At 41.3% G+C, this 18,692-nt stretch overlaps 1 protein-coding gene across 22 annotated transcripts in view; it reads right to left on the bottom strand.

The window, feature by feature from the left end:
- The window catches only part of ESRRG (estrogen related receptor gamma), a 476,442-nt gene that overhangs the window by 294,553 nt on the left and 163,197 nt on the right, over positions 1-18,692 (bottom strand). The window contains exon 2 of one of the 22 annotated variants that reach the window (XM_083494570.1): positions 13,941-14,047. The exons of 20 other annotated variants lie outside the window; for them this stretch is intronic. In XM_083494570.1, the coding sequence (XP_083350696.1) occupies positions 13,941-14,017 (77 nt within the window). In that variant the 5' untranslated portion in view covers positions 14,018-14,047. Of the gene's footprint in view, positions 1-13,940; positions 14,048-18,692 lie in introns of those variants that run through there. One more of the 22 variants, XM_083494571.1, reaches the window with a different exon arrangement.

Genomic DNA, 18,692 nt, shown 5'->3' with positions numbered 1-18,692 from the left:
TTTATTAAAAGCACTGCATGTAAATTTGTTCAATTAAAAGCTAATTCACCACCTTTTTCTAAAGCGCAATTACTCTTTTTAAGTTGCAATTACCTCGGGATGAGGAAGGATATGGTTTCAAGACATCTTCATGTTATGCAGGCATAACAAATAGCCTCTTGTAGCCACAGTTAAGAAGTTGTGAGGGTGGCACAAGCTGCGCTCCCTAGCCCATCTCCCCACCCCACCCCCGCAGAGTAAATTATCTGCACCCATCTTAATTGCACTTAAGGATTATGTCAGGACCTATGTCAACCACAACTGAGATTAACTAGAGCCCTCTTTAAGAGTTCAGGAACTGGGGAAAGCAACACATGGGAGGGGCGCTAGGAAGAAGCCCATTTACTCAACTGCCCCATTCTCTCTTCACAAGTTGGTGGGCAACTGTCTGAAGCACGGAGCCTGCTTCTATTCTTGTAAGAGCTTTGCACTATGAAAAATGCACCACACAGAAGCCTTTATAAATACTATGCAGGAAGCTTCCTTGCCTCAGACTGACACTCTAATTCACAGAGGGCAATTGTGGGTCCCCTGGTAGGTTGCTTTTCTCAGTTCCTGAATGCCCAAATAAGGCTAATATTTCAGGCAGGGGATGTTCCCATCACCACCTGGAGATGCTGGGGATTGAGTCTGGGACTGTTATGTACTGAGTTGAATAGGATCCAAAATGCAGCAGTCTGATTGGTCCTAGAACAATAGGATCCAAAATGCAGCAGTCTGACTGGTCCTAGAACAATGGGATTCAGAATACAGCAGTCTGATTGATCCTAGAATAATGCAGCAGTATGATTGGTCCGCAGAAACCACCCAATTCAGCTCCAGGTGGAAGTGAATCCACAACCTGATTGGCCTACAGGAGAATCCCGGAATTAGCCAATCACGTGCAGCCCATTGTGTAAATAATGTATATAAAGCAGATATTTTGGGGGAACTTCCATTCCTCACTACTATGAGCTGAATAAAGAGCATGAAATCCACACTCAACTCCGAGTATATTTCAGGGACCATGAGCTGTGGTCCTTCCCCAGTTACTAGCGATGCTGACAAGTCCCTAACCACAGTTAATGCAAGTAGAGTTTGCTCTGGGAAAGTACTAGGGAACAGGACAGGTATATCTTACTCCTTCTCAGACCAAGGAGAAGGAACAGCTGCCTCCGCTTACCTTGCTCTTTCTTTCTGAATAGCCGTGCAGATCGAGCCCAAAGGGGGAGGGGAGGGAAATGAATGGGCAGTGGCAACAGCAGTGAGAAGGACATGGCCTGAGTCAGGAAAGGGGTCCACTGAGGAGGATATCTTGTCCAAGGGCCTCACAAAATCTGGAGCCGACCCAGTAGGAAAAAAGAGAATATAGCTGAGGGATAAAGTGTATGCTTTCCACACCTAAAGTCTAGGTTTGATGCCTAGCATCTCCATTTAAACAAATTGGGTATGCAGGAGATAGGAAAGCCCTCTGCCAGAGAGCCACTGAGACCTACTCAGGGTAGACAGTTCTGGGTTAGATGGACAAATACACAGGCTTTGGGTCAGACTGTGGCTACATTAACCATTACTTTAAAATCTACAGGAGATTCAGTCACAGATTCCTTAGTATCATTAGGTCTTCAAACACTAGTTAATCAAGTGGGATTTTAATATAAGTATCTATTTTGCGACACAACATAATCTACATAAAGCACTTTATGAAGTTTGCCTGCAAAGCAGCAAATCTTAAATAAAATCTTAAACAGATATCTTAAAGAAATATACAAACAAGAATTGCACCTGGTGAACTGCATGCATAGAATCGTAGAGTTGTAGAATTGGAAAGTACCCTGGGGGTCATCTAGTCCAACCCCCTGCAATGCAGGAATCCTTCCCAGAGCCATCCCTGGATGGGCTTGAACCACCAACCTGGTTAACAGCCAGATGCACTGACCCATTGCGCCACATGTTTCATCCTTTTTTCTATATGAAATGAGGCATCACTTTAGCATAAAAAGGCACTTGTGGTATTTGTGAGCAGGCTCAGGAAAACCTGGCAAGGGCATAAGAGGGTCAGCATGGTTGAAAAACAATACGTTCTCACATAACAAAAAAAATCTACCAAACATGTTTTCTGCTTTGTTGGTTAATGACCAGGCCTTCTACTAATTTCAACAAATGAACAACAATTTCATGTGCCACAAATCACAATAAAATCATAATAACTGCTGCATTTCTAGCATCAAGCTCCTAAATTATATACTGGCACATGAACCACCTTATATTTGACTGGGGTTGTTTTTAATCAATGCAGTTTGCTATGATAGCACGACTCGCAAATAAAAGACAACATAACAACTAAATTATTATATGGGATGTGGTTTTGTACGAATCAGTCATAGAACAGAACTGGTCACAGTGAAGCCAATTGCAAACAACAATTGGCTTTAGTGGATTTGGATTGTATTCGATGTTGGAAAACCTTTTACATTACATGGTTTTGGTTGTTTTTTTAAAAAAGAACCTTCATGTACTCTTTCCATCTTCATATTTCACAAATATTTGCAGTGCAGACCTCAAATCTGAAATAAGCCAGGGAGAACTAATTCATTGTTTACACTTGGAATCCTAGGTGGCCCAATTCCATAAGGGCAGCACAATGGTACCTCACCGTTCTTAGTGCTTATCTCAATCTTAATAACTAGCCAGACAACTGACTCCAGAGTCCTGGCTTATCAACTGGAATTCGTCACATGCACAAGAGAAAAGACAAGAAATGCATTATATTAACAATGCCATAGAAGTATTTAAAGGTTTGTAGTCAAATACTGATATGAAGCCATTTTTGTAGTACTTAATTCGTTATTAAATTTGATAGCAAATGAACAAAAAAACATGCTTGGTACCTATTTATCTGCAACACAGTTTGTTTCCAAAAGATCAAAAGGCTCCTTTTTTACTACATTTTCACTATTGCTATCTAAAGCAATCCTTTTGCAAATAGAATTTGATACGGAATGATTATTTTGAAAACTGACTAAAAAGCAGTCAATGGCGCAAGCCTCTTAAGCACTGAAATAGGTTCTCTACCAGGCTGATCCCATATCTTAGGCACATACAAGGTTTTTTGTTTCCAAGTCATGCTTTGTTCTATATAAAAAGGATTGAGAAACTGCCCTGGGTGTCATCAGTATGCACCTCTGCCCAAATGTCTGAATAACCTGATGCAGCAGGTGCACAAAGGCATGGAAGATCACAGAAGTCAAGATGGGACCCTGGAGCACCAATAAACCAATGGGCATGGGACAGAACAGTAGCCCTTGGCATCCCCTACTGGGACCTATCCGCCTTGGCCATTGTGTCTATGCCACTGCATCACTGAGAACGCTGGAGTGCACAATTGGAAGAGATAGAATTCCCTCCTCTCATCTGTCCAGGTCTCAGTTGTGCATGCAGATGGTCAGAATGTTGCTCTAGAATTAGGTAACTGATGCTTTTTTCCTATGCTTTCCCATTCCCATTTACTGACCTAATAGAATCTTAAGATACAAATAGGCTGCTAGTATGGTGATCGTGGGGCCTTTGGTTGAGAGAAAATGGTCACCAACAGCCCTTACCTGGTGAGGGTTGGAAATGCACTCAGGTAAGTATCAAAAAAGGAAGAGCAGAAACAAATGTGTCTGCACAGTCAGTTCCACATTACCAACATAGGTACTGTACTATTATTTTCTGATGGTCCTGTTTTGAGTTTGAAAACGTATCTTTTTCCAAAACTTAACTTAGTGATGCCTTTTTCAGTCTGATGGCATCTGAAACCCTGGATCAGCTCTGTATAGTGTGAGGATGATCACACACATCTTCCCCCTTTCCTCAGTTTTACTTCTTTCCTGTTCTGCATCAGGAACGTTGACTTCCACCAAGCCACTCTTTAGGGCCAGGGCTATTGCTCAATGGATAAGCACATGCTTTGCATATGCTTTAATTCCAGGCATCTTCGTGTTAAGGCAAGGAAATACTTATGTCCGAAATACTGCCAGCCAGTGCAGACAATATTGAGCTAGATGGGGTGCTAGTCCAACTCAGTATAAAGCAGCTTCCTATGTATGCATGCATACATGCACACCCATAGACATCCCTCCATTCAGATAAGCAAGGTGCAATATCACAGTTCAATGACACATTCCAGCCAGACAAAAGCACCCAATGAGGTTGCCTGAGGCAGGGGTGTGACCTGACATGAGTCCCAAAGGCTGGATAGAAAGATGTAGAGGACCACAACCAGCCCTGGGCCTAAGGTTGCCAACAGATAGACAGATTTACTGTATTAGCCTGAATATAAGCCACACTTTAAGTGCGGCTTAAATTCACAACCTTACAAAAATTGGCTTTTGTGATATTGCTGCTGAAACAGACATACGGTAAAACAAAACGGGTGTGAGTGCCTGTGGAATTTTAAGGGAGTAGCTTATAATCAGGTATTGTTGTTTTTTTCTTTTCCCCCCTTGAATTTTAAAGGTGCAGCTTATTTGAGGGTTAAGCTTATATTTGGACCAATATGGTACTTATGTCTGTGCTTGAAAGGTAAAGGACCCCTGGACAGTCAAGTCCAGCCAAAGGCGACTATGAGGCTGCACCGCTCATCTCTGCTTTCAGGCCGAGGGAGCCAACGTTTGTCCACAGACAGCTTTCCGGGACATGCGGCCAGCATGACTAAACCGCTTCTGGCACAACAGAAAACCGTGACAGAAACCAGAGTGCACAGAAACGCCATGCTTCAGTACGTATTCATGTGAACAGTGAAATGTTGTGTCAGTAGCAGGGCTACTAAGAAATAAATGAACGAAACATGGACAAGCTATAAAAATGAATTGTTGAAGTTACTCTTCATCTCCTTTTATTTTGGTACCTCTCTTACAACAAATAAGATATTCTTATCCATATTTTTATATCCCCCTTTTTTTTGCAAACTAACAGTATTTGGCAAATCATCTTAAACTGAAAGTACCATGTGTTATAAATATTCATTATTCAATGCCTATTTCTTTAAAAAAAAAACACACTAGCACGTGTCTTCAGCATTAAAAGGTCAGGTTGAATGTAGCTTTACTATATATATATATAAAATGTCTGGCTTATCTACAATGAATACTGTGTACATACAGGAAGAAATTACTTTAATGGTCAGACTATTTTCTTCATCCTCTTGCAAACTGCCCAGGTCCTCCTAGTTTATCAGAGAAACCTGAATGAAAGACATATGTTATTACCTCTGGTGCTATCACTTTGCTGAATATCACTAGGGTGTCGTCCATCAAAGTAACACCTCCTAAAGGACAGCATAGTGTCAGGGTTTGCTGTCCACTGGAGAGAACATGCCATTTAATACTGAACACCAGCAAGTTAATTCTTCCTTCTGTGTCATTTCTCTGCTAAATACATTAGGGAAAGACCAATACAAGATGTACTGATAAAAAGAACATTCAAGTGGAAAAACATGTACAAGCAGTCTGGGGCCGTTTACTTGTATCCCAGCCACCTTAAATTGAAGGACATGTGAAGGACCTGATAGGAAGTCCAGCCCAAGAAAGAACAAGGAAGCAAAGGCTCTGAAGAATAAATGTCAACATCTCAGCACTAACGTACACTATAAACTGAAGAAACCCTCCCTAGATTAAGAAAATTTAAGTAACTACCGGTCAGTTGCCAATCTCCCTTTCTTGGACAAGGTTCTTGAGTAGGTGGTTGTGGACTAGATCCAGACTCTCTAATTTGTTTCAGTTGGAGTTTAGGCCTGGTTTCAGCACAGAATATGCTTTTTTTTGTTACCCTGTATGATGACCTCTGTTGGGAGAGAGACAGGGGAAATGTGTCCCTGTTAATTCTCCTCAAACTCTCAGCGGCTTTCAGTACCATCAACCATGGTATCCTTCTGGAGCGGCCGTCCAAGTTAGGGATGGGTGGCACAGCTTTGCAATGGTTCCAGTCCTACTTGGATAGTTGTTTCCAGAAGGTGATGCTGAGGGAGTGCTCTTCAGACCCATGGAACCTTCCATGTGGGATTTCTCAGGGAACAATGTTATCCCCTGTGCTGTTTAACATCTACATAAAACCACTGAGTGGGGTTATCTGGAGGTTTGGAGTACGTTGTCAGCAATATGCTGATGACACACAGCTCTACTCCTTTACCTGGGCAGGTGTAGCAATGGCTGTGCTGGGCCGTTGCTTTGCCTCACTAATGCACAGGATGAGAGCCAACAAACTGAAACTCAGATAAGACTGAGGCACTTTTAGTGGGTGATTCCCTAGACCAGATGGATGGGAGGTGGCCTTGTTCTTGATAGGGGTTACTCTCCCTCTGGAGGAGTGGGTATGCGAATTGGGGCTACTTCTGGATCTTTTGCTGTCTCTTGAGGTTGAGGTGGCCTTCATTACCTACATTTAGGTGCCATATGAAAAAGTTTCTTTAGAATTAGGTCCTTAGCTGACTAACATGTGATGGCCTTTTAAATATGCTTGTGGGAAGGGAGATATTTGTTTCTTTTTGTTTTAGTACGTATTTTGTGTTCTTATTTTGTATTTTTCTGTTGAGAACTGCCCTGCAATCGTCAGATGAAGGGTGCTATACAAATTTTATAAATAAACCGGAAAGTTCTAAAAAGGTACAATTAGAAGAATAAGACAAAAAAAGATTAAAACACTGCACTTTCCACGTAATGTTTCTACATAATGTTCTACCGGAAATGCTTTCATGTGGTAGTGGTGCTTCATACAAAGGTCTATAATTTTTACCATGAACTTATAATGATTATGTGGTGGGAATCTCCAGGCCGGCACCATATATTCCAAGTCAAACATGGGGGAGATCTTCTGCATGACCAAGGCATAAGCAGCTACAGTAGGTGTAGGGAAACTTTAGTGCTCTAGAAATTGCTGAACTATAACTCACATCATCCTTGGCTACTGGCCATGCTTGCTTGGGCAGATGGGAGTTGTAGTTCAACAACATCTGGTGGGTCAAAGGGTTCCCACAACTGGGGTATAGTAACAATTCATTCTGTGCCACCAGATATAAAGAAAAGCAGATGTTAGAAAGGGGAAAATAGTTTATTTCTTTTAAAATAAAGAGCTTCGGCAAGTGAATTATTTGAGTGGAAAAGTAGTAGGGTACTGATTGTTTATTTACTCAAAACTGCCATACTTTTAGCTTTTTTTGGGGGGAGCACCAGTCCTCCATTCCATGTTCTCTTGTGTAACATGTAATTAGCCACTAATATTTTAGAAGGGTTCAGAAGTCCTGCCTTTGATCCATTAGGAACATTGCAAGCTGCCTTCTACTGAGTCAGACTATTTGTCCATCTAAATCAGTACTGTCAACACTAACATGGAGTAGCCCTTTCGGGGTTCAGAATGGTGTCTCTCCAACCCCAACTGGGGATGTCAGGAATTGAACGTTGAACCTTTTGCATGCAATGCCTATGCTCTACCAATAAGGCACAGCCCTTTCCTGAATGAGGTCCACATTAAGCTGACTTTCATCAAATGTGCACTAATCAACTGTAACGAAACCAAGTAATGGGCATGCATGTAGGCATCAGTCCAAGTACTGCAGTCTTCAAAGCATGCAGATTGGGTTGCCAAAAGCCTCTTTCTTTAATTTACAAATAATTATCCTGCTATCCCATGGTAACAGTAAGAAGCAATGCAGTTTACTCAAAGTGATTGAACCACTGTTCTGTATAACATCTGCATGTATTCTCTCCAACATATTGCCCACCAACTGACTGGCAGCTACAAGCTCAAACACCTGGGTACAAGATATGCACAGATGTAGGTTTGATGTTGCTGATCCATCTACACAATAGGCTAACTCTCAGAGGTTTGACAGTGGCTGAAGAATCAAGGTGAGAAAGATACAGCCTCAAGCATACTGAGAAGCATATTTTTAGTTTACGACCTCCTATTTTTAGGCAGTTATTTTTATTAGTTCTAACCCCTTACACCAGGGATTCGGACTTGTCACTCTTGACCCAGCTCTGGATAACTTCCCAACTGTTTGTTCACACATGAAAGGAGTAACTAGCATATGCTAGTTCTCAGAGATGTCTTTTCAGCTAATTGCCTTTTGCTAATGCCAATAGCCCCCTAGCAGACTGCACTTTTGAAGGTGGGTTTTTCTGTGCCTAATGAAGTTTCATATAAAATTATCATTTAAATCTTACAGCACAAGGCTATTTCAGTAGGATGTTCTGTACTGTAGTTTGATTAAAGAGTTTGTGACCAGTGTACTGAATAAAAGAAGAATAGGGGAGAGATATTGGCAAAATACCATACATGAAAATAATTATATCTAAAAATGTGCTGCTTTTTTGTAAAAGAGTATTAGGCTTATACTGTGAACACTGCAAGGTGCTAAATTCAACCCAACTTGCAAACTAGCAGCTGATTTAAAATAAAACTTGATCCTTCTAGGAACCACAGATACTTGAAGCATACACAAGTAAAACTAATTTAACCTTTGAAAAATTTTCTCTGGAGGGAAGAATAGAAATCCCTTTATAAGATTTTTAAGCACTGCAATTATTGACAAGGACTGTATTACCTCACTTTCTCTGATCAAAAAACAAAAAAAGGAAAGAAAGAAAAAGAAGCAAAACCGCAGGAGACATCAGCAGCTGTCAGGCTGTTTTCCAATTGCAGCGAGGTAGTTTACAGTGGGCTTGTGCCATCTCTCAAGACCCAGTTAAGAAGGCTTTTTAAAATGCCTTAAAAAGCCAATTCATACATTAATCAAGTTGAGCCCTCATCCATACTTACTGCAATACATCAATTACCATGTCTTTTTTATTTTAATAAATTCCAGTTGACAGCAGACACCTTATTAAGGGGTTGCTAAAATGATACAACAAGTAAAAGGCTATTAATATTGCTTTTCCCCCCTGCTGCTATTGTCTTGCCGCACTGGTCTGCAAACATATTCCGGCTGCATTACAATTAATGCCAGTGGAACTCCTTCTAACGACTTCCAGCTTGCTAATTTTTTACGCTAATAATAAAAAAAGGCATTGCTATGCAAGAACAGCCCCCTTTTATCATGCTCACATGGCACACTAGAGAGCTCCTGCCATTGTTCACAGGAAAGACAATTAAACCCAGGGACATCAAACCCAAAAATGACAATCTGCTAACCAGCACCGTTGCTAGCTTTTTTCCTCTGTTTTCTGAAATGATATAAAACAATTCTCCAAAGATATTATTTCTCTTGCATGCACCCTCTTTAAAATAAAATAGAAGTTTGAAAAATACCCGCTGCTGATTTATGCATTTCTGCTCAGAATTTATTAACTGTCTAGGGCCAATTTCACACCAACACTTCCATAGCCTCCAGGTTTGAATTCTGGACACATTTCAGGAAATGCACCAATAATACTGTCCATATAGTTTCATATTTAAAAAATAAACATTAAAAAAACCATGGTTCATGTTTTTCTGAAACACAATATAAAATGCCCAAGGGAAAGGTGAAAGCCAGTACTGCAACAAGTTTATTTTTCATGGACCTCTGGGGATGAAAAGAATGAGAGGAAGATTCTTGCGGCTGATTGAAAATTAAAAATTAAGAATGCTAAAAAATGTGAATGTAGGCTACAGTCCTACTTGCAAGTATGCATGTATTGAATGAACACACACACACACACACACACACACTGGGGAAGAAAATGTTTTGCAATACCTTGTCTCCTTTAAGGAAAAGGGTCTGGCTATCAAGATCATTGCCTTGCATGTGGCTGCAATCACTTTCTGCTGTAAATCCCTGTGCCTGCCTGATATGTACAATGATTTCCACATTTCACCCCCACCCCCCAGCCACAGACACCAGAAAACCAATTATGTATACTCTCCTCAGGGATGTTTGGACACTGGGCACCATTTGTTGGTGTAAGTACGAGAGCAGACTTTACCGAGCAGCCTCCTCCCTGGCATTGTTCAGTGCTCTACACATCAGGGAAGGCACCACCGGACCCCTCGCAACAACAGCTGCTAAGGGGCTCATGCTAGAGGAGACAATCACTTCTCTCGCTCTTCCCTTACAGTTTGGGTGTGCACCTCAATAACTGACCAGCTACGTAAAGGGAGTACGATCTAGCCAAAGACCTGCCACCACCTTGCCTGGTGGTGGACATTAAAAAGTTCCCGGCCAGAAGGCCTGTCACTGTTGGCTTGCTCCTTGTGACTTTCCAGTGGTCAATTCATGACAGTACTAAGAAAGGCCATCTTCACTTGTGGGTTAGACCTTTTAGAAGAACATCACACCAGAACCTCTGGTCTCACTCTTTCACGCTGATGGTTTTCCCCCCTCAGGTGCCAGTCATAAGAAGGTATGGATCTGCAACCACATCATCATGCGCTGGGCCCAGGTGCACACTATATCTACTTCGTGGGGTCAGCAGCTCAGCTTGTATGACATGACCCATATTATATGGTTTGGCTGGAGGGACATGCATTGGGCTTACATCTTGCTTCACAGTGCATGGGCTGCCAGATGCCTTGGTGATTTGGCTGGGAGAGAACAACCTAGTTGGCAGAAAGGGTATCAACCTCACCTTAACAGCAGCCACAGACCTAGAGGCCCTGCACACAGCACAGCCTCAGATGCCCATCTTGTGGTTGGAGTTGTTGGAACAGCAGCAATGGTGGGGTGCTTTGGAGTCTGCATGTATAAACAGCGCATGGAAGAAGATGAACAAGGCAATGCTGCATGCGGTGGGCACAGCCAGGGAGCCAGATGATTTGGCACCCTGGCATCTTGTTTGATAAGGTTGAACTGTTTAGGCCTGATGGAGTGCATCTGTGCCTATTGGGCAACGAGGCTTGGCTGATGGACTGGGGCCTACATGATTGGTTGCAGATGGTCTGGCAGAGAGCCAGTGAGAGGCCAAACTCAAGTGGCAGAAAAAGGCATTGTGTTGCATCCTGCCCTGGTCAAGGGGTCCAGGGGGAAGTGTCCAGATGGGGGCTAATGGGCCACAGAACTTCCCAAATGGCATCCTGAAAGGATTGCCTAGATTTGATCCATATCATAGAGTGATCCTTATCCCCAAGACTGAGCCTGAAAGAACAATCAATCAGCAAATGGATTGATTCAGGGTGCATACCCAATGCCTATACCAAAGCCTACTGACATCAAAAATGGATTGAGGGGAGTGCTACTGCTGCAGTCACACTGGGCGCAGAGTTTCTGGGGTGCTGCAGGGGGCACCACGCCTATGACATCCAACGGAAGGTGAGAGACAGGGGGTGCTGGAGTTTGGCATCACACAGGGAACCAATGAAATTGAGACTCCAAGGTCCACTACTGCTGACATCTGTAATCAATAAAGGTTCTGGCCATTTTGATCTCAAGAAGTTGTGAAGTCTTCATTTCTGCTTCTCACACCCCTCCCCCCTCTTCAGTGACCTGAGGCTTACTGCGCCTGGGCCCACAACTGCATGCTTACAGGAGACATCAACATACAGTGTACAATAAATACAAAGCAAAGAACTACATACTTCTAAATATAATTGTAACGATTACCAACATACCTTATTATAATGCTTTGCATTTATGCATTCCATTTCCATTCTACTGATTGAACCATGCAAGACAGGCAGAGATTATATTTAACAGTCATTTATCCATTCATAAGGTACCTCTTTCCTGCTTTTTAAGGCAGCAGCTTGGATTAAAAGGGTTTTTTTTAAATCTCAGTGCCACAAGATCTTACTAATTTACCAATGAGGGAAGATACTGATAAGGGTACTAATAGCTGCTCCTTCCTTTGACTCAACAAGTAAAGTCTTTTTTTTTGCTGAAGTACAGTAGGAATCAATAAGAGTTAATACCATGTAAATAAATGCATGTTCTTTGATTTACTCTGTAATAACATTTAATGGCATTCATATAGGGTGTATTTTATTTTTGCACCACATATGTGCCTTTAACAGTTGCACAAGAAGCAGAACTCCCCCAGCTGAAGCTTTTCCCATAACACCATCTCCATCCCAGAAAGCATGTTCACTTACCACATATCTTTCTATTTTAAAGTTGCTAAGGTATACTGTACAAGGACTGCCTGGGGAGGGAGGGATCTTGGTAACATTCAGCTGCAATTAACAGGCAACCAGAAAATGGTTCAAAATCCATGGGAGAGTTTTGATAAAATACCTGACCCTCTAACAGGAAGAAACGTTTTGTTAACAGTATTTTGCTTCTAACTTCTACTGAAATGTTAGAAAAGGGCATTACTGCTAGCGGATATTTAAAACAAATATTTTAGTTGTGCCATTTCTTCCTATGTTAATTTGGTCGAGTGTACAAAAGCCAAATTACTGGGATTTAGTGGAGGTGTTTCTTGCTGCATTTAATGAAAATGAGTACTGAACACTCAAAAGCACTTTCTCTCCCTCTCTTATATATATGTAGTTTATTGCACATACACTGCAATTCACCTTTCTCTGCAATTGTCATGGCAGTCATTTTATCACTGATATTATTATCCTCTGAAGATGGTTTGTGGACAGGCCTGTCCTAGTGTCCCCTGCCAGGCTGTCCCAGTTTTATAAACTGTAAATCTTCTTAGTGTATTCTACAGAAAAACAGGGGGGGGGCACCCTTTTTATATAAAAAAGTGAAAAGAAAAAAGGACAGTGGATCCTATAACAATGCATACAAACTGAGGGAATTGTTAACATTTGGCAACAGTATTTCCATTCACTGAAATTCAGTTTCCTGCTATGACATTACAAAAACTAAAGAGAACCTAATACACATAACACCCTTTCACTTTAGCTTATCCTGTGGAACACACACACACACACACACAACCCAAACCAAACCCCAACTGGGAGCAGGGAGATGATAATACAATGCAATAGAAGGTACTCTAGGTTTTGGGTAAGTTTTGGTTGTACTTAAAGCTGCTTTCTAGATAAGGCCTATGTGGTGCTGCCTGGTGAACCACTAAACCAATTACATAAGGTACCTTACTGTGACTGTAATGCTATTGATATAAACAACCAACAGCAGGAAAACGGGGAAGCAGTAAAATGTGGAGACCTCAACAGTGCTGAGGGAAGGGGCCAAAAACCTGCCATGTCTGATAGAAGGTGTTTACATTTCAGCAAACGGAGGACACGGAGGGCTCCCTCCTGACTCCCAAAATTAACTGGCACAGGAAATCTCAGGAGGGAAAAGAATAGGTGCAGAAGAACCCTCTCCCATGAGTGGTGAAGGCTAGGGCACATGAGCAAGGAGGAATATGGGAGATTGGGAGCAACTTGGGCTATCTGTATTCTCCCCCCTCCTCTGAAATCCACACAGTATCTGGGCATTGCAAGCTGTGCACTGCACAGAACCTTACATGTGCACATATTTATCTACGTGCATATTTAGAGGCAAGAAACACCCATCAACCCACCCTGAGATTTTTCTTCTAGAGACCCTGGAAAAGGAGTTTAAGCCTGAAGAATGACACTGCTAGCAGACAGCACAACCTCAAATGGCAAATGTAGAGATGTAACAATAATAGTGATTTACAATCTATTCAAGGCTACTGGTCATTTCCCCAACACCTGGATCTATCCACCATGTCTCTCTGTGATTATGTGCCCAGCTGATCAGGAGAATCTAGTCTCCAGCTCTGCATTCTTTTGTCTATTCAGGTTGCCTAACCAAATCCAGCTATTTCATAAGTTGGTCCCAAAGCATGGGCCAAATTTTGCCCAAGAGTGAGTGAATGAGCAGTGGAAGAAGAAATGGGTGGCATCCTGACCAAGCCCTTCAAAACCTTGAGCTAGCACAGTTCCTAAACCTATATTGCTGAAACACTTTTTTTTCTAATTTCTGAAAAGCTTTTTCTTTCTTTCCAGAGTGTGTAAGAGTAAGAAGAGTGGCTTGCTCAAACCTGTATGAGTCACTTAACTGGTTGTGCATTCCTGACCAGAAGGGGGCAAGACAAGAGGAAGGACTTGTGTAGTGCATTCAGTTCTGAATGATAGTATTTCTGCTTCTCTGCAAAGAAAGCAAGTAAGATGTTTCACACTTTAGGCTTTGGGGTGCCCACAAACTTTAAATGTGATTTAAAAAGCTGTAAGAGCAGCTGCTTATCTTGTAAGTGCATCATTTTATTCATCTTTCATTCTTTGCTAGAATTATTACAGTAATTATGTTCTAGAAGACACACACACACAAATTTATATATTAGCAAAATTTACATATTAGCAAAGTGGCACTTTTCAGGTACCAATGAATAAAGCCCATCTGTCTACAGGGAGCAAGAAAGGTGCAAACAGATCGGCATTGAATTCTAATGAATCTCTATGGTTTCTCTCTCTGTCACTGCAGCACTTTGATGGAGGGTAAAATTTACCTTTACTTCCAACATTTTCTATAAAGAGGGTGGTGAGCATTCATAACCTTAAAAACAAAGCAAGGCCTACTTTCGCTTTGGTGCGCATTTAAAATTGTTACAATTGAGCTTTGTGCCTCATTTCACTTTAATGGATATGCTACTAAAATGTTGCCCGCAGTTACCAAGTATAAGTAATGAAAGACCCTGGTTGTTGCTTGTCACATTAATTGAAAGGGGAAGGGAGAAAGAAAGGGAGGTGTGTGTGTGGATTTTTTTTAAAAAAAAAAAGCAAAGAAAAATCCAAGGGGTGCTTCAAAGGAAATGTATTTGTACTGAATCAATCTAAATCAGTGTTAAATGCTACTGGATGAAACATCTGGCGAATGACAGTTACAAGAATATTCACTAGCTTCTGGTATAATATTGAATAAGGCCTAAAAATTCATAAGTGACAATATTAGTGAATGAGCAAAGCTGTGATCAGCAGCTAATTTGGAAAAGGAGCTATAAAATGAGTAACAAAATGGGTGGGGGTTTTTTTTAACTCCTGTTGGCATGAATTCACAAGATTTAAGGTTGTTCTTCATTTTATATCAACTGTATTCAAGAAAAACAAAAGGACGTACTTTTTCACACAGCAGATAGTTGAACTAAGGATACAGTCCAGCAGGATATAGTGAGAGACATCAATTCAGATGGCTTTAAAATAGGATAAGGCTATCAATAGCTATTTGCCATGATGGCTATGTTATATCTCTAGTGTCTAAGGTAATATGCCTCTGAATACCATGTGCTGGGAATAAGAAGAGGAGAGAATGTTGTTGCACTCAAGTTTCATTTGTGGGTTTGTGGGTTGACCACTGCAAGAACAGGATGCTGGAACAGTTGGGCCTTTAGTCTGATCCAGCAGGGCTGTTCTTATGCCCTTATATGGTAAGTGAGCTTGATGACATGCATGTATCAAGCTAGTGTGGTAAAGGTGCAATAAATAGGTTGTATTAAATCTGAAACTGTGGCTTTTATTCCATGCATCCAACTTCAATGCAGATTTCAATCCTCTTGGCAATGCTCTGAGTTTCTTGTTTTCAATGGCTTTATATTGAGTTAGTATTAGATGGCAGATGGTTTTAGCTATATTTTATTTTGGACCTTAATATTTATGGGTTGGATGCATGTCATATTATGATCACCATGTTTCATTCATTAATTATGGTGGGCTTCATATTGTTTTTATTCTGCAAGCTGTCTTGAGATAGGTAGCATGCCTCCTGCATCAATATTCTGTCATCCTTTGTGCATTTCAAGCACAAACAGGTGCACCAAGTTGTACCCAACATTTGGGGGGGGCGCATCACATGTGCATGATGTCACACACAACGCCCCCCAACCCAGCCTGACCCACTGAGCCCACCATCCACCGGGTGCATTTTCTGGAGGGGGCATGACCAGGTGCCCCCCCCAAACAGGCTCCAATGGGTGTGTGATGGAGCTGCCGAGGCAGCTTCCTTGGAGTGGGGAATCAGCTGCAGAGACCTGCCATCCCTCCCAACTAGGCTGCACTGTGCACAGCTCCACTGCAGTGGAGGAGGCCTGAAGCCTCCTCCGCTCCCTATACATGGTGCCCCTGAGCACAAATAAATTGTGTGGAGGCAGGGAGGAATGATTGATCAATGTAAACTAGTGCTGGACTCCAAATCCCTATCTTTCATTGGACCATCCAGATCCTGCAGAGGGCATATTTGGAGCTGAAGGTTGTTCAGAGAAGTGCCTCATAGATTTGGCAGTGGGGGTGGTAGGCAGCCTTCTACCATGATAGATACAGGACAGCAAAGGACTGAAGTCTCTCTTTTACTGATTAAAATAAGTTGCAATGGCTTCATGCTGTGGCTTCACTTATGTCATTTGCATGTGCTCCTGAAGATGAAGGAAGGGTCAAAAACTGAACTCTGGTGAGCCCTTTCAGAATCCTTCACAAAGAGGAACTGCACCAATGCTGTGAGTATCATTATTTGGCTTGATTGGATATCATCTTTCCCCAGTAGTTCTCCTTAAGCAGGGCAAAACAACCATTGGGAGTAGTTCATAATCACCCACGAAGTCACAAGCTTTATGTATTAAAAGTAATTTGTCCTAGAAAATGAACTGCAGTCTTACTGGCAAAAGAGATACTTACTTCAGAGATCAATAGCGGCAGGGGTGGGGAGGGAATTACGCAAGATACATCTTTGTCCCTAGAGGCCTAAGTGTCCTCTGTGGCTAGGAGTGCCCTTGTTTGGTTTGCCAACTCCGACTGTTCCTAGACAGGGATACCCTGACCATTGTAATCTATGCATTAGCAACCTCAATGTTAGACTACTGTAAGGCACTCCATATGGGGCTGCCCGTGGGTCTGGTTCAGAAGCTCCAGATGGTGCAGAATGCTGCAGCAAGATTGCTGATGGGAGCTTCTGGCTGAGAACATGTGACACTGGCTGCCCATCCAGCTACCAAGCCAGGTTCAAGGTTCTTGCTGATTTACAAAGCCCTCACCAACTGCGGTCCAAGATACCTCAGGGATTGCCTGAACCCTTATACTCCAGACTGATCACTGAAATCACATGAAATTCAGTCCTGTGGAACACCCTGACATTAGAAATTCAGCAGGTGCCTTCCACGCCAACTTTTAAATGCCTGCTGAAAACGTTTATGTCAGGCCTATGCATGCAATTAAGAGTACATCCCCCCAATGGTCTGTTTATGTTTATCTTTAATTTGTTTTTGCTTTTAACTTGCTTTTAACATTTTATGATTTTATTGTTGGTTTTATGTTTTTATATTGTTGCAACCCACTGTGCTATATATTTTTGATACAGCATGTATAAATATTTTTATATGCATACATACATACATACATACATACATAATATACATACACTGGCAAAGGCAAAGTCCATATATGCAGAATATGTCCAATTCATTTTTTTCTGTTTCTAATTTTTCTCATCTTAAATTCAGCTCTTCACTTTTGCAGTATTTTTAAAATAAAAATCATGAAAATCCTTTAGCATTTTACTGCAAATTTCTCCAAATCACCTTTTTATATGCACATTTGACTACTGTACACAGCTTTGCAAGAAGCTTTCCTAATAGAATGCATTTTCTTATATTATTTTCATATATACATTCATTTTAAAGCACACTTTCGCCCAATATATGCATTTCTGTGAACATAATATGGTTGGTAAACTGCATAGCAAAATTAAGAGAAGTGTTAATTTTGAATGATGACTGTGTTTTGTTTATTTCAGAAAGTGTGAATTTAAATAACTGAATCAAATTTCTCCACCCTCCCTAGTCTATATAAGACAAGACTTCATTTAACATGTAAGCAGAACAACTAATTAGCAGCGTTTTCTTCCCCCACCCCTCTGTCTCACTCTCCCCGACTAATACACTTCACTAATAGTAAAAGAAAAGATTGAGTGGAATGCTGCTGTCAACACAATGGAATTCCAGATAGTTATGGTGATGAATTTCATTGTAAATGAGGATCAATGTCCAACACTACTTTGGAATAGTAATTTCTTAATTCTTATTCAGCTCCAGCAGGAAAGATAATATAACTTGATCTGAATTGACCATGTGATCCTGATGGCATCCCATTAATGGGCTGTTCATTTAATTTATGTAATTTTTAAAAATTAAATAATCATATTTTAAATCCCACTGCAACTATTCGGTTTGAAAGTACATCTTCAAAAAGTTATACAATCTTTATAAATCAGCATGGCGAAAAGTTTAGCCTGTTGACTGTACTTTTTAAAAGCTATTTTTAATCTCATGCTTCCTCTATCTTCTTCACTCCTTGCCCCTTGAAAACACCATATTTCTTTTATGCCTATCTTTTTCTTTGGTGCTATGCAGACATCTATGCTAAATAATTCAAGGCTCTGTGTCTCTATAGGGTCAACATAAAAGCTAAGGGACACTTACAGTGAAAGCTATGGAGCTAACAACATTCCATGTCTCTAAGGAAGAATATAATATGGATACATATAGCCTTCAGAAATACTTGACAGCATCAAAAACATGCAGGCAAGCCCCAACACAGACACTGACATTCATGTTGGCCACACAAGCCCAGCCAACGTGTGATGGTTGTTAGCCTAAAAGGTGGCCTACCTGAGTACAGGTACTGTATATGAATGCTATGTTCCTGTCCCCATGAAGAGAGCCCTATTTGCATAAATTCAGACTAAACTGATGATCTGTCACATTGGAGGGCATGGCTGGCATATCTGAGGGGTGGGGCTAATTAGCACACAC

This window comes from Podarcis liolepis (genome assembly GCF_965112155.1).
Source record: "Podarcis liolepis genome assembly, chromosome: 3".
Lineage (NCBI taxonomy): Eukaryota > Metazoa > Chordata > Lepidosauria > Squamata > Lacertidae > Podarcis > Podarcis liolepis.
The sequence above is the reverse complement of the archived record's forward strand: the minus strand, read 5'-3'. Positions and strand labels throughout refer to the sequence as shown.